Here is a 13,870-nt window from a genome sequence, read left to right as displayed (position 1 = left end):
GACTGGGGAGGGAAGGGAAAGGCCCAACTCCAGTTCTCTCTGACATTCTACATGGGGGAAGGGAAATACCCAACTCCAGCCACCTCTAGACATCCCATTCCCCAGGCTGGGGAGGTTACAAGGGATACTGAAGGATGATGTGAAGTTCATAGCCCAGAAGAACAAGATCACTGAATACGGAGACCTCATCATAAGACTATAGAACACCTCTCTTCACCCAAACCTTACACTACGTTACTCAAGGCCTATTTGTAGTAGTTCCTTTTGCCCAGTACATTGTGTTCAGTTATCATGAAAAAAATGACAAGACATACTAAAAAACAAAAAGACAATTTCAGGAAACAGAGCAAGCATCAGAACCAGACTCAGATATGGCAAGGATGTTAGAACCAGCAGACCAAAAATTTTAAAAAACTGGGATTAATATGCTAAGGGCATTAATACGCTAAGGGCATTAATATGTTAAGGACATTACATAAGAGCAGATGGGCAATGTAATCAGAGAGGTGGAAATTCTGAAGAAGAACCAAAAAGAGATGTTAGAATTCCAAAACATTGGACGCCTGGGTGGGTCAGTGGTTGCCGCTGCCTTCAGTTCAGGTCATGATCTCAGGGTCCTGGGATCGAGGCCCGCATCGGGCTCTCTGCTCAGCAGGGAGCCTGCTTCCTCCTCTCTCTCTCTCTCTGCCTGCCTCTCTGCCTACTTGTGATCTCTCTCTGTCAGATAAATAAATAAAATCTTTAAAAAAAAGAATTCCAAAACACTGTGACAGAGATGAAGAATACCTTTGATAGGTATCTCAGTAAATGGGCATGGCTGAGGAAGGAATTCCTGAGCTTGAGGACCTCTCAATAGAAATCACAAAGTTAAAAATGAAAGAGAAAAAAAGAGACAAACAGAACATCCAACAACTGTGAAACAACTACAAAAACCATACATGTAATAGAAATTCCTGAAGAAGAAGAAATATATAAAGGGACAGAAGAATTACATGAAATAATAGTGAGAATTTCCACAAATGAATGTCAGAGATGAAACCACAGATCCAAGAAGCTCAGAGAATACCAAGGAGGACAAATGACAGACAGATACAGAACTATTATTATTTCATTCCAAACCCATGACAATAGTTTGAATAACTGTCATCCCTGTTTCACAGATGTAACTTTTCCAAAGTAACACGGTCTTGAATCCTAGGTCTCTCTAAAGCCCTCACTGAAACAATAAATCCTATTGCCTCAGGATAATGATATCAGCTACTATTTCTTGTTACTTACCATAGATAATTACTCTAACCATTTAACCGTTATATAACCTCAGTATAGTCTGCTCTATCTACAACCTTGTGAGTTAGTTGTTGTTATGTCTACTGTACAAATGAGAAAACTGAGGCTTAGAGAGGTAAAATAGTTTGACCAAAAATATTTAAACTATCACTTGTAAGAATACAGATCCATTATTTTTAATATGTAAGTTAAAACTTGCATGTAAAGTGAAGGTTGAAAGTATAAGGTAAGACGTTCATCCAAAATTCTAGTACTTCTTGTGTTATGCTCACCTTTCACATAAAATCAACTTTACTGGTCTTGACTGGGAGCCAGGATTAGGTGAAGGGAAAGAGCTTAGCTCAGCTCCTGATCACACTACTTATTAAACTTGGGATCTTAAAGTATTTGCTTTATACCTCATTTTCCTCATTTACAAAATGGCCATGATACTAGTACCTGCTTCATAGTGCTATTGAAGTGAATATTGAGTTCTTTTTTATAAAAAATTTTAAAAATTCTATTTTATTTATTTATTTTTTAATTTTAAGTAAGCTGGACACCCAACATTGCCTTGAAATCACAACCCCAAAATCAAGAGGCGTATCCTCTCTCCATTGAGTCATCCAGGTGCCCCAGAAACACTGAGTTCTATCATGTAACTTAAAGCAAGATATGGTGTGTAATAAATGTTCAAAATAATAGTTGTCATTACTTAACATTTTTCTTTTGAAAATATTTTTAACCTACACAAGTACATTTTTAAAAGAAACTGATATTTTAGTCATAAGTAGAAAAACAATTTCAGTTATATAATGACCTGGAAACCTTAAAAATAATAAATATAAGTATGTGTTATATTTATATTTATTTATACATAAATATATATTTATATCTATAAAATAAATACAATTAAAACAACATTATTTAATTCTGTTGCCAGCCAAGATTTCTGAGCCAAAGAATTGTTCTCTGCTTGTTAACAGGGGAGCTTTTATGTTACAGAGATGTAAAAATTTGCTAACACTAACCCAAGATCTACTCAGAGGGTCAGGGAAAAGATTAGAGAGCGAATAACTCCCTCACATGTGAATCCATTTTATTTAAAGCTGGTGTGTTACCATCCTTAAAAAAGAAGAAGGGGTGGGGGGGAAGCTCTTGCAATTTGGAAAAAAACAGTATTATGGAACATTCCCTTTTATGTACTGGGAATCATATTTTTTACTATAAACATATATGGAAAGTATTTTTGTTCTTTCAAAACTATAGCAAATACTTTGAGGAAATCTGAATTATAAATCATGAACAAAAAGCAAGGAATGTGAACTTACAACCTAAGGCAGAGAAAGCTGGGGCCTTCCTCATATGAAAGGGAGAGCGATTATCTCTGCTCTGAAATGAGGTGTGATGGACTCTTGTCACCACATGAGTTAAACAGAGGACCTTATCGAGCTGTTCAGAAGTGACTATGCATTTAACATCAAGATGATAGAGAAACTCTGGTTCTGCCTCAGAAGCAGAAAAATGCCAAACAACAAAGGAAATCACCAGTGGAGGTTATGGCAGCTCTACTTAAAAGCTCGGTTTCAACACAAAGTCCAACCAGTCTGGCTCTCCGAAAGGTCTGGAATTGCCAAACACCCTGAAGGGGTAAAGAACATGAGAGGTAGTATGACATGGTAATAAAAGTGGCAGATGTAAAGTCAGCAAGGATCTGGCTTGCTCAAGGAACACGGGGACAGGGAACAGCATGAAACAGGAATGACTTTGAAGTCTGGGTCCTAACACAGCCTCTGTCTGACCCCAGGAGGTGGGACAAGTCCAGGCAAGTCATCTACACTCTCTAACTCTGAGGCAGAGTTACCTCCAAAGTATGTTGAGGGTAGATGGAAATAAAGTCCACAAAGAACATGACCTACCCTGAAAATTCAGCCAGCTGTGGCAGAGACACACATAAATACGTGTAGGCATTTTTTAAACCTTGTTTTTGAACATATTAACTACAGAAAGTGAAAATTGAGTTAGTAGGTAAATATAAAACAGAGGGCTTGGTAGTAGATGATATTAAGTAATAATTGCTAAGGTGGGGTAGCTCAGTGGGTTAAGCCTCTGCCTTCAGCTCAGGTCTAGATCTCAGGGTCCTGGGATCCAAACCTGTGTAGGGCTCTCTGCTCGTTGGTGGGGAGGGAGAGGCTTGCTTCCCCCCCTCTCTCTGCCTGCCTCTCTGCCTACTTATGATCTCTTTCTCTCTCTCTCAAATAAATAAATAAAATCTTTTTTTAACGTAATAATTGCTAATATCATTGGTGTAGCAATGGTACTATGTTGTTGTTTTGTTGTTTTTTTTTTAAATCCTTACCCTCTTAGAAAACACACAGAATTTTTTTTACAAGTAAAAGGATACTATAGCTTTAAGTGATTTGCTTTAAGAGATTCAAACAAACAAACAAAAACAACCCCAGTGGTTTCAGATGAAACAAGAATAGCAGAGGCATCTGGGTGGCTCAGTTGGTTAAGTATCTGCCTTCAGCTCAGGTCATGACCCCAGGGTGATGGGATGAAGCCCTGCTTAGTGGGGAGCCTGCTTTTCTCTTTCCCTCTGCCCCTCCCCCTTGCTCATGCAGAAGGGCTCTCTCTCTCAAATAAATCCATAAAATCTTTTTTTTTTTTTAATGGCACAAGGTGCCATGGCACAAGGTCCATGTAAATTCATTATGTATTTTCTGTTTTTCTGTGCCGCTGAAAACCTCCTTCCCACCCCATAAACTTTTAAAATAAATTAAAAGACTCCAGCATCAGTCAATACATATCCTTTTGTTGTTTTCATTGTGGATATTCTTGTAATTGCACAGTCAGTGTAGAACTTCCTGAAGGCTTAGGCAGAAATGCTTGGCCCACACAATAAAAGGAAGTGCTTCTGCACAGAGAAATCTGAAGACTGGCATAAACCCACAGAGAACTAAGATTCATATAAGGGGGTGCGGAGAAGGTTGAGAGCAAGACGAGCGGACCGAGAGTCTAGCTTGGAGATAAATCTAGAAATTAACTTTTTTTTTGGGAAATGAAATTAACTTTTTTTTTTTTGAAATGAAATCAGACTGCTGTCTATCTTGGAAGAAATCTCAATTCTTATCTTTGTTTAAGCTCAGGTCTTTCTCAGTCTTAAGCTTGGGTTCATTTTCCTGCAGTCAAGTTTATGCTTTTCTTTTTTCAATATAGTTCTTTCAAATGCTTCTTAGAAAATGGCTCTTTTTATTTAGGGTTTTAACTTGATGGTGGCTTTGTCAAGAGGAAAGGAATAAACATCTCTCAGATTTAAGAAGTCAGTCCTGAAGGGAAACAGCTTTAGGACCTTGGTAACCAGATAGACTAATTCAAGAAACCCCAGATGATCTGAGGAGCTGGAACAGATGGAAGGAAGGGGCTTTCAGGGATGGTTGCAGATAAAACATGAGCGAAGTTCTGGAGAACTCAGGAACTATAGATAGGACATACATGGAGCCAATAAAGAAAAGTTGTCAAATCAGTCTGGAATGGATAAACATAATTTTGAAATGAATCTCTGTGTTCATTTTTTTTTTTTTAATCTACCAAAGGGTAAAGCAGTACATATACCACAGTTGTAGTGATGCTCAAATGACAAAATATACAGAGAACCTCCAACATGCCTGGCATACAGCAAACATGGGCTAAGTGTTAACCATCGCTGATATACTTGACACTTTGCTCCCTCTTCCAAGCAATTCTGGCAAAAGCAGATGCCTTGGATCCAAAAATGCAGCTCTGTGGGAGATACTATTGATTTTAAAAGCAGCTCAACAAATCAAAGGTGCATAACACTGTTCAAATTTATAGAAACTACCTCTTCTTATTGTTCTTTATTGCTTAAATTATAATCCCACTATGATTTTGTCCATCGTGAAGACCTGTCCAAGTGCCTGTTTGACTCAGAGCAATGTTTTTTTCTAGTGTATTCTAACTTCTGGATTCCAGAATTAGATTCTTCTAATATCTAACTCCAATATTCTTCTGCAGACTTTTTTTCAAGTTTCCTGATCTTTTTGCTTTGTTTCTTTCTTTCTTTTCATTTTTCTTTTTTTTGGGGGGGGTCTATGCATAGGAGTAGCGTTTCCAACAGAAAGAGTGATATGAATGTTACTGGGAAAGGCCTGGATAGCCACAAACATCTCCCTTCCAGGTATGGCCACAACTGCAAAACCCCCACATTAGTCATTCCTTTGAAGGCATGACAGGCTTCTGCTAAATGTATTAACTATTAGCTGGGAAAACAAACACGCAAAGCTTTTGTGGGCTAGTAAAACTCTTTCTTCAACTGCTTTATCACTTTCCCCAGCATGCATTCATTTATTCATTAAACAGTTCAGCACAACATTACTGAATGCATACCCGGGAGAGGGGATTATGAAATGGTACGAACTATGCCTCCAGCCCTGAGGAACTCAGTTATCAGAGGAGACGCTAGGTATCCCGGTGAGGGGTGCCACCATTGGAATCAGACAAACTGGATTCCAACAGTAGCTTTGCCATTTGCCAGCTATTTTCCCTTGAACAAACGGCTCTGTCCCTTGGTTTCTTCAATGGCTTACCCTTTCAGTAAATGAGTTAATATGCATAAATGCTTTATCGATTTACTCATAGTGAATAACTTGATAAATATGAGTAATTATCATTATTGTTAGGATTATACAAATAAAAATGATAAGAGGCCATCCTTTCGTATCTATTCAAATTGCTACAGTCACAGACCAGGGCAGTGTCTAATTGCGCCTGGAAAATTTAAAGGCTTCTTCCAAAGAGATGATAACAGAGCTAAGTGTGGAGTCAGTTCTGCCCCAAGGGCAGCTGTGGGAAGAGCCTCTGAGGTAGGAAAGACCATAATGTGTAAAAGAAATGGGACCATCCGTGGCCCTGGAGCAAAAGACACCAATCATGGAAATGTAATAGGAAGGGGTTGAAGGGTAAGTGGCCCCCGCTTTGTGAAGGGCCTTACGCACCAGGTGAGTGGGTTGGACCTTGATGGACAGATAGGGAGTGCCATTTGATAAGTTTTAGAAGACTGATAAAATCATATATTTGTTTTTAAGAAAACCACCCTGTCAGTTGGGTGGTGTAGAGTAGTAAAGGGGACTGGTGATGAGCCTTCAAGGAGAAACTCACAACCATCTATTGTTTAGGACCATATTAGGGTGAGTAGAGACGAAATGCCAGTTTGAACACAATTCCAAACTAAAGTCAATGAAACACTATGTTGTATCATAGCACCGTCGCTCAAACCAGCGTCCTGGGAGTCACACTCAGAAGCACCCCTCCCCAACAGCCTCTCTCTCTCAGTGTCCTGCTACCTCCCAACACCCCCCCACACAAGTTCACTCTATCGCAAAGTCCAGTTGGTCCCAAATTCTAAATTTCTCTCAATTTCACAGAGACATTTGGTTGATATAATAAGACATTCAAAGCTCACCATAATTTCCCCCCAATTTATTTCCAATGTGATTTTTCCAAATATTCCACAGTAGCCACACAGATCTACACATTGTCCTTTCTTGAAACATATTTTATGCTTTGCCACTTCTAAGTTTCAGCTCATGCCATCTGTCTTGTGTGGAATCCACTGCCTCTTTCCCGGTTCCTTTCCAGAACGCAGACATTCTCTACATGTGAAGTGTCCCAGGTCACCTCAGCCACAGGATTCCCTCCCCTCTCTGAAATGTCCTAGCACTTACCATCTTGTCCATTCATTTGCAGTTAATCATCAGTTCCTGTCCTGTGATATTATTAGATTGTTTTATTCAATTATTATTTATCTCTTGCATTGTTTTATAACTCTTAAAGTATTTATACTTTATTTCCTGAACTGGATTGTAATTTCCGAGAGGTAGGGCTTTGACCACTACTACTATTAACTTTTAGGCCCTACATAATATCTTTTATGTAGTTTAATATTTAATTAATATATTAATTAATTAATATTTAATTAGTATATGTTAATTAACATATTGGCTGACATTTCTACAGAAAAAAAATTACAGTTGGAGTTCATGAACTAGAAATTGTCCAAATTAATAAACATCATTTTTTACTTACTAAATATTAGGAGAATACATGTAAACATGTCAATTACTTTTTTGTTAAAATTTTCTCAGTGAGGGAAGATTTTATGTGTTTCCTTTGTAGAAGAATTCTTGAAATCCACAGGACAATTTGCAGCACAATTTCTGGTTGAGTTATTCTGCCCGCTGAGCAGAGAAAATCTTCCTTTGTAGAAACAGTGAAGGAAGGGGGGGTGAAGAGAAGGGGAGAGAAGGAACGGAGAAGGAGGAGGGGGAAGAGATGGGGAAGAGGGGGGAGGAGGAAGGAGGGGTATGAAAAGGAAAAAGAAGGGATAGATAAAGAAGAAGGAGAAGAGCCAGAGAAGGGAAAGGTTCTCTTCTGATTAAATCGGTGGGGCAACCCCCTTCTAAAAAAAGGTTCTGTTTCTGACTAAAGCAGTTTTGATCGTTTTCTTCCTTAAACATCTCATATACAATAAAAAGTAGATTTTTCAGTGACATGGTCAAGGCTGTCTTTGAAGGTCATTCTGATGGCTTAGAGGAAGGTAAGATTGGAGGAATGGAAGGCAGGTCAGGGAAGAGCCAAGGAGGGCAAAGGCTTTGTAACATTTTCAAAGGTTAAAAAAATAAAAATAAATTAAAAACAATTGACATGATATCTCTACTTACCAAGATTTTAGTGACTTTCTTCTATAATTGATAAGGAGGGAGCACAAAGCAACATGTATATTATTACAGTTAACTCTATGAGGAAAGGCACGAAACTAAGTTACCAAAAAGTCCATAATTACCATGAGGTTCATAATGGCTCCCCTCTACCCCCCCCCGCATCTAACACACACAGACACACACAAGCCAACAAAACCCTGATTTCTCTTATCCAGTTTTATTTGGAAAGTATACACCTGGTAAAATCTGCTTCGTCATAGCTAGCAATGGGATATGAAGTTCCATGTCATTCTTGAACTTCAAAATAACTTTGCAGATTATTACAACTGAAAAACCTAAGTAGAACTCAAGAGCCCGTGAATGTAAAAATGTTCTATAGCTCTGCGTCTTCTCATTTACAGAGTTGAGATTGTTCTTTATAATATTTCATATTCTTAGATTAAAATAATCGTATAAAAAATAGTCCTTCCTGACAGGGCAGGGAGATGGCCCTGGAAGTCCAAAGTGGTGAGAAGGTGGTGATTGTGGAGTAAATCGTGTAGCAGCCTCTGCCTGCTTCCTCCCTTTGACAAAGCAAGTTATTTAGTGTGGTAAAAGTAAGTGTTGAAGCAGTACCATTATTTACTAGAAATCACATGTCGTTTAAAAAAAGTTTAAAAAAAAAAAAAAAAAAAGAGGAAGTTCAGGCTAAGCAAAGCGTGGGTCACCAGATGGCTTACGTAAATATGTAGGTTAGGTACAGCTGGGAAAGAGGGGCCCCCCGACAGAATCCCACAGAAAGAGCCACCAGACCCAGAACCCTTCTCTCCTTCAGAGCAAAACTTCTAAGCAGACAGGAAGACTAAAAGGCAGTCACAGCTCAACATAGCGCAAATAATCAAATGGAAGTCACCTATGTGACGCGACTTCGGAAGCACACATACGCACACACCACTTCCTTCCACCTAAAAAAAAAAATCTTTGAGAGTGTTTTGAAACTTGAGAGTACAAATAGAAATGGTGTGAACTGAATTCACTAGAATATTCTGTAAAAGAAGGAAGTTTAACAAACAACTTAGGAAAGACTTAAAGACAAATCATAGTTCTTTTCCATCGTATGTTTTCACCAATATTGGTTATGTGACCATTTTCAGAAAATCATATTGAAATGTGAATTATCATGAGGACCCTCTTTATCATTCAAACTGTTTCCCCTCTCTCTGCCCCTCTCAGGAGCATCAACCAGGGAGTCCTTGATTAAAATTCATGCCCATGGCTCCCTGGGTACTTACTGTTTCCCTCACCACAGGGCTCTCTTGGCCTCATGGGTAGAAGAGTTTCCTGTCAGTCACAGTGAAGCCTGTGCTGGCTATCACATCCATAAGCACACACTGCAAATTCTGTCAACCCTCCAAAGCTAATTTATTTTCCTTCTTGACTCTTCTCACTTTGCTCTTCACACTTGGGGTATTTAAAATAAAAGCTCTACTTATGAATTCATTCCTGTAACAAATAGTATTTGAGCACCTAACCGATGGCAGGTGCTCTTCCAGGCCTTGGAATTCAGCAATGAACAACACATAAAGGTCCTTGCCTTCAAGAAGCTCGTGTTCCCATTGTAAAGTAGTAGTGCTCTTCTGATAAACATAGTAAACAAAGAAATAAATGCTTTAGAGGAAAGGAAAGAAAAGAAGCAGAGTTGTTGAAGGAGGATCAGGAGTGTCAGGTTGTATGGGAAGGAGTAGACTGAAGTAAGAACTAGAATCAGAGTAGGCCTCCGAGAGAAGGGGAAATTTCATCAAAGAATTGAAGGAGGTAAGGGTGTTGGCCTGGCTGGTATCTGCTGGATGGAAGAACATTCCAGGCCAGGGGAACGGCTAACATAAGGACCTGAAGCAGAAGCAGCTGTGGCAAGTTCAAAGACAGTAAGAGGGTCATTGTGGCGAGCGTTGAACAAGGAAAGAGTATAGGAGAGAAGGTCCTAGAGTCAAGAAGGGCCAAGTTCATACACAGTCTTTTACTGTGAGTGAAACTAGGAGCCATTGCAGGGTTTGGAGCTGAGAGAGGAAATGATCTGTTTGATGGTTTAGAGGCTCATTCTGCTCTCTGAGTTGACAATAGTCTGTGGAGAGGTAAGAGGAAAATGAGATGATACATAAGAGAACACCACTCTATGTCTGGTCCATGGGAGACAAAAAGTGTTTGTTGAATAGATTGATACATGAACGAATAGAATATGGAAGCTGAGGAATGAGACACATTATTCCTCACAAACATGAGGTAATGCATGATATGTTTTCACATCTTTGGAAACCAGACAATACATTAAGGTCCAACATTAGAATTATGTGCATGTGAATGTGCATGCTTCCATCTATATATGTATGTATAAATATTTACTGCGCGTCTTCTGTGTGAAAAGCACATCCGACAAATGCCTTCACCTAATTTACATGTGTGCATACTGTAGTGTCCATTAATGCTAACCTCCATATAATAGGGCTACTTTCATTTCCTGAAAAATAGCATCTTCTAATACTGTCAAGCTGAGGTCAATTTTTTTTTTTTAATAATTCTGAACTTTATAGAAGGAATCTGTTCTTACAAACTAAAGGTCATGGTTTCAATTCCCACTTAGGTATATAAGGTTGAAAAGAGGGAAATTTTTCTATAGCCACAGATTTTTTTCCTCAATCCATAGAACTTCTAGTAAATAGGCATGAAAAACAGCCAAGAGACTAAATCTGGAAAGTCCTATACAAACCTATCTAGAAGAAAAAGAAAGGACAGTGGCTATGAACAGTGGATTGATACATGAAGGTCAGCGGACACATAAAATATACTATGTTTAAACATGCCAATATAGTTTCAAGATTATCAGTGTCAGGACTGAACAAATCTTAAGGTTTGAAGAAATTGTCTCATTCATCTGATTGTCCATAAATAATTATCGAGCATGTACTATATGCCTGGCACTGGAAATGCAAATTGAACAGGATAATATCTGTGCCTCGGTTATAACCACATGCATTTCGAGCCAGAGTAACATCACCCTCCTGGAGAGAAAATACACTCTAGGGCAAGTTGAAAAGACTTCACACTTTCAATTTATAAATTGCCTATTATATATCTGTGATATTAAAATTTAATGGGGGAGGGTTGATTAGAGGGAAAAGTGTCTAAAAAAGACTCATTAGGAGGGCAAAAACAAAAAGATTGAGAAATATTTGTCTAATTGGAAATAAGTGATTATGATAAAATCCAATAACTGCAGTGATAGGGAACATGTAGGGTGTTGGGGAAGACACACCAAGCACACCAATAGGGGAAGTCAAAGAAGGCTTCCTGGGATGTCACACCTCAGCAGAGTTATAAGGGGTGACTGGTAGAATATGTTCAGGCATGCAGGTGCTGAATGGTTTGCTAGACTCAAGACAGAGGAAGGGCTTATGCAAAAGACCTGGACAGTCACTCACATAGACTTTCGCTGAGCAAAATCCACATAAAACCTTAGGCCATCTAGCTTGGCTACTTTGGCTCACTGATTCATGAAGTCAGATAGGCCACAGAGAAAACACTAAAAACTGAAAGTTGAATTTGTGTTGCATTCTGGACCTCAAGTCTGTCCTTTCTTCCATTAGAGGCTCTTTTCCATCATTTGCCATCATCACAGTGAGGCCCTCACTCCTTCCCGCTGGAGAGTTCCAACAGCCCCCTGACCTGTCAACCCAGTGTCACTATAGCAGCAGAACAACAGAGTAAGCTGACGAAGTCATGTGCTAAACTGAGCCACCCGGAGAATGTCCCCCATGTTGCCTTCCTCCGTTCTTGAAGCTTCACATAGATGCACATCAACCCCCCCTCCCCAGCTAATTGTTTGTAAATGGGACTGTAAACCACTGGTTCAAGAGAATTTGAGTATCCCATGAAGTCCATAGTTCTTAAATTTTTAGAATCTAAGGAATGCTATACACCTCTCCCTCATTCATTCAGTTGCAAATATTTAAAGTACCTACTATGTGCCTGGCGCTGTTCTAATCACTGACAGTGCAGCCAGAATAAGGAAACAAGGTCCTTCACTCATGGAGCTTGCTTTCTCAAGGGGCAAAGTCAAATGGAAAATATGTGAACAAATAAATAAATCTAATAGTTTCAATTAATTTTCAGAGTTATGAAGTAAATTTTAAAAGGCTCAAGTGTTAAGAAGTGACTGTAAATAAGGAGATGAGGGGAATAATGGTAGGGGGTGATATGTGAACTGAAACCCAAAGGATGAAGAACCAGCTATATCCGAGCCCCAAGCATAGTGAGTAGCAAGTGCAAAGGCCCTGAGATGGAGATGAAAATGCACAAAGGGAAAACTGATAGTGGATATACACTTACATAGCTATACTGATTTAAACATATTTTTTTTAAGTATAAGTGATTTAATAGATTCTGCTACCCTACCTATGCCTTCCAGAAGCCCCAGAATCTCCTCCAAACCAGGAAATAAGGAATTAATGTCTCTAGAACCCAGCACCTTGGCTGTAATGGCTGCTTTCAGTTTGACCAGAATCCAGGTCATATCATGCATTATATAATTTTCCTATCACCTTTATGCTAAAGCATAATACTCATGAAATTATTCAGCAACTTCAGGGGTGAACAAGGAAGTCCTAAATATACATCTTATGCCCTTAAGTTTATCCAAATCCTGATTTTATCTGCTAAAGAGACAAGAGCAGAGAGCAGTTGCTCATGTGGGAAGCTGATTTTCTAGGTTTGAATCCTAATCAGACACTTACTTAGCTCTGGGACCAGGAGCAAGTTGATGAAAATTTCTATGCCTCAGTTTCCTGTAAAATGAGAACAGTGATGTCTCATGTGCAGATTTAGTAATACGGGATATGTAAAGCACTTGAGAGACATTAGAAGTTATTATAGTGGTTACTCTATGAATTATGAATCCCTGTTAAGTTATGCCTACCACCTCCAGTCTAACTAATTCTATTTCACCATAACATATTTTTTTCTTTATTTCCATTGGTCAAATTTCTACCAACTTACAAACTCAGATAAAATGCTATGCCCACCATGAAATTTCTACCAGCATCAGCTTCTAGAAAAGCTTTTTTCCTCCTCTGAACAACTATGAGTACAGTTTATCCCACTAGCCTAATCATTTATTGTCTTAGAAGGTGATTTTGTATATAGTTGACCTTTGAAGAACACAAGTTTGAAATGCATGGGTCAACCTATACACTGATTTTTTTAAAAATAAATACAGCACATTTACAGTAAATGTATTTTCCTTATGATTTTCTTAATAATATTCTTTTCTCCTTTATTATAAGAATACAATATATTAAACATGTAGCATACAGTATGGGTCAATGGACAGTTTATGTTATCAGTAAGACTTCCAGTCAACATATAGCTATTAAGGGTTAAGTTTTGGGGGAGTCCAAAGTTATACTCAGATTTTTTACTATGCAGGGCTTGGTACCCCTAACCCCTGAGTTGTTCAAGGATCCACTGTACATGTTTCCCATACTGTTTTAGATTGAAAATCATTTAGAACCACACTGCCCCATAGAAATATAGTTTGAGACAAATAAGTAATTTGAAATGTTCAAGTTAGCCACAGAAAAAAATTTTTTAAACAAGTGAAATTAATTTTATTGGGGCTAATGATAATGTATTTTATTATATTATTTATATTATATTTTGATGATATGTTTTATTTAACCCCATAAACAAAATAACATAATTTATTGTGAAATAAATATAAACAAATGATTAATGACTTACTTTGTGTGTTTTGTACTCTATCTTTGAAATTTAGTGTGTGTTTTACACTTACAGCACCTCTCAATTTGGACTAGCCATATTTTAAGTATCCC

General features: G+C 38.3%; 1 protein-coding gene across 2 annotated transcripts in view; it reads right to left on the bottom strand.

Moving 5' to 3' along the window:
* Positions 1-13,870, bottom strand: part of DTHD1 (death domain containing 1) — a 69,131-nt gene that overhangs the window by 19,960 nt on the left and 35,301 nt on the right. The window contains exon 10 of one of the 2 annotated variants that reach the window (XM_032334062.1): positions 8,313-8,950. The exons of the other annotated variant lie outside the window; for it this stretch is intronic. Coding sequence (XP_032189953.1) covers positions 8,831-8,950 — 120 coding nt within the window. The 3' untranslated portion in view covers positions 8,313-8,830. Of the gene's footprint in view, positions 1-8,312; positions 8,951-13,870 lie in introns of those variants that run through there. 2 annotated transcript variants of the gene reach the window in all.

This window comes from Mustela erminea, chromosome 2 (assembly GCF_009829155.1).
Source record: "Mustela erminea isolate mMusErm1 chromosome 2, mMusErm1.Pri, whole genome shotgun sequence".
In the NCBI taxonomy this organism is placed as follows: domain Eukaryota; kingdom Metazoa; phylum Chordata; class Mammalia; order Carnivora; family Mustelidae; genus Mustela; species Mustela erminea.
Note: the sequence above shows the minus strand (reverse complement) of the source record. Positions and strands in the feature narration are given on the sequence as shown.